We start from the raw sequence: 1828 nt of genomic DNA on the forward strand, positions 1-1828 counted from the left end.
CTTAGGGAAAATAGTTTGTTCCCCATTGCTTTAAGTTTTACATTTAGTTTGCTTTAAAAATGTCCAATAGCATCACTTAAATAATAAAATGCAATATATATTTTTATTGTTTTATCTAATTCTATCCTCCTTGTGATAAACCCAAAAAGACAAAAAAGAAATTGACCAATAGTATTACTATACTTAACCATTCTCGTGCAGTAATACCAAAATACAATATATATGAGTTTATTAATATAAAATATATATACTGCTAAGTTTTGTTAATGAAATTTTCTGGTTAATAATATGAATTTAGACTTAACTGAAACTTTTAAACATGAATAAACTCATGGTTAATAATATATCTATTCCCGTGCGGTAGCACCGGACTACATACTAGTTAAATATAATAAAATGCCCTATTTCAAGCTTTCACCACGGCCTCCCAAATTTGTTGAGCCCGTCTTGCTTCAGGAGCAGCAGGAGCCGAATCCAGCTTCTCTTTACTCTGCAAGTACCCACCGTACTGAGTTGCATGGTCCTTGACATGAGAAGCAGTGTCGTAAATCCAGCTCCTCCCATTGCCGAACTGGTCCGGACCAGGCGGGTGCATCCCACGGAAGTAGCGGTATATCCATGATAGACCGGCCACAACGGCACCACCAAAGCCACACAGGGACATGAACCCTGCGGTTACAACAAAGAGGAATGCCCCAATGGGGAACCATATGGGGCTCGTGAAAAGGATTAATGGGCTGAAGAAGATGATGCAGAGGACTGTGGCAGTGACAATGAGGCCAGTGAGGAGGAGCAAGATGGAGCCTGAGATGAGGAGGGTTGGTGCATGTTCTTTGATTTTACGTAGGAATGCAGAGGTGGTGGAGTTGGAGAAGGTGATGGAATGGTTTTGGTGGGAACTCTCCTCCATGGTTGAGTACTTGAGATATTGTGAGAGAGAGACAATGAGAGAGTGAGAAACGGAGAGGGTTTCTAATTTGTGACTTTCAATAATAAAAAATACTACTTATTATATGCTAGTAAAATAACAATTAGAAAAGAAAGGAATTCCGTGTTCCTCTCTCTTGGAGCATTCTCTCCATTTTATTCTATTCTATTCGTGGTCTTTAATTTGGTCTTATCCATCCCTCACCGTTTCCTCTCTTCCTCTTCTAAAAAACCCCGAGTGGGAAAAGTATACAATCAACTAGATTCGGAGGCTTTAAAAAAAAAATATTAAAAAAATTAATAGTATTTGTATGTATTCAAATTAAATCACTCAAAAGAAAAGTAGGCCAAGTATCATGTAGGAATTCTCGTTTTAGTTACGGACACGGACGGAGGGAACAATTTGAATTCCTCAAACATATCTACTTTTTTCTCAATAAAAAAACAAAAAAAAAAAAACATAGGTACTAATTTTTGCAATTTTATTCTATAAAATCACAGCTTGCCTCTCCTTAATAGCATCATTGATTATTTTAAGAGTAATACTATAGCCAATTAATGCCGGCTCTATAATAGAAGCTTGATGCGTTGCTTAAATCCCCAAGTAAAAAAAAAAAGGCCCCCAATTTTTTAACGAATAGGGTCTTTTTTTTTTATTATAATAGTATTACTTAAGTCCAAATGTTTTTCACAATATTTTCACAATAAATCCTAAGTGACAAGATGTTATTGATGACAAAAAATTAATTTCGGTGATGGATTCAAATTAAAACTAGTAACAACTTAACACGTAAGATTTGTTGTGAAAATATTGTGAATGTAGCACTTCTAAAAAAAAAAAGCAATACACAAAAAAAAAAAAAAAAAATCACAACATTTTTTACAAGTTAAGTTGACAAAC

General features: G+C 35.1%; 1 protein-coding gene across 1 annotated transcript; it reads right to left on the minus strand.

Moving 5' to 3' along the window:
• Window positions 1–406: 406 nt before the first annotated feature.
• On the minus strand, window positions 407–910 carry LOC111997140 (oleosin G). Its single transcript, XM_024029202.2, has one exon. The coding sequence runs from the start codon at window positions 908–910 to the stop codon at window positions 407–409; it is 504 nt and encodes a 167-aa protein (XP_023884970.2).
• Between the last annotated feature and the right edge of the window lie 918 nt (window positions 911–1828).

This window comes from Quercus suber, unplaced genomic scaffold, assembly GCF_002906115.3.
Source record: "Quercus suber isolate HL8 unplaced genomic scaffold, Cork oak 2.0 scaffold_105, whole genome shotgun sequence".
NCBI lineage: Eukaryota > Viridiplantae > Streptophyta > Magnoliopsida > Fagales > Fagaceae > Quercus > Quercus suber.

Bases quoted from the DNA above. Each gene is read 5' to 3' on its own strand.
- LOC111997140 (XM_024029202.2), bottom strand. From the start codon at position 910: ATGGAGGAGAGTTCCCACCAAAACCATTCCATCACCTTCTCCAACTCC.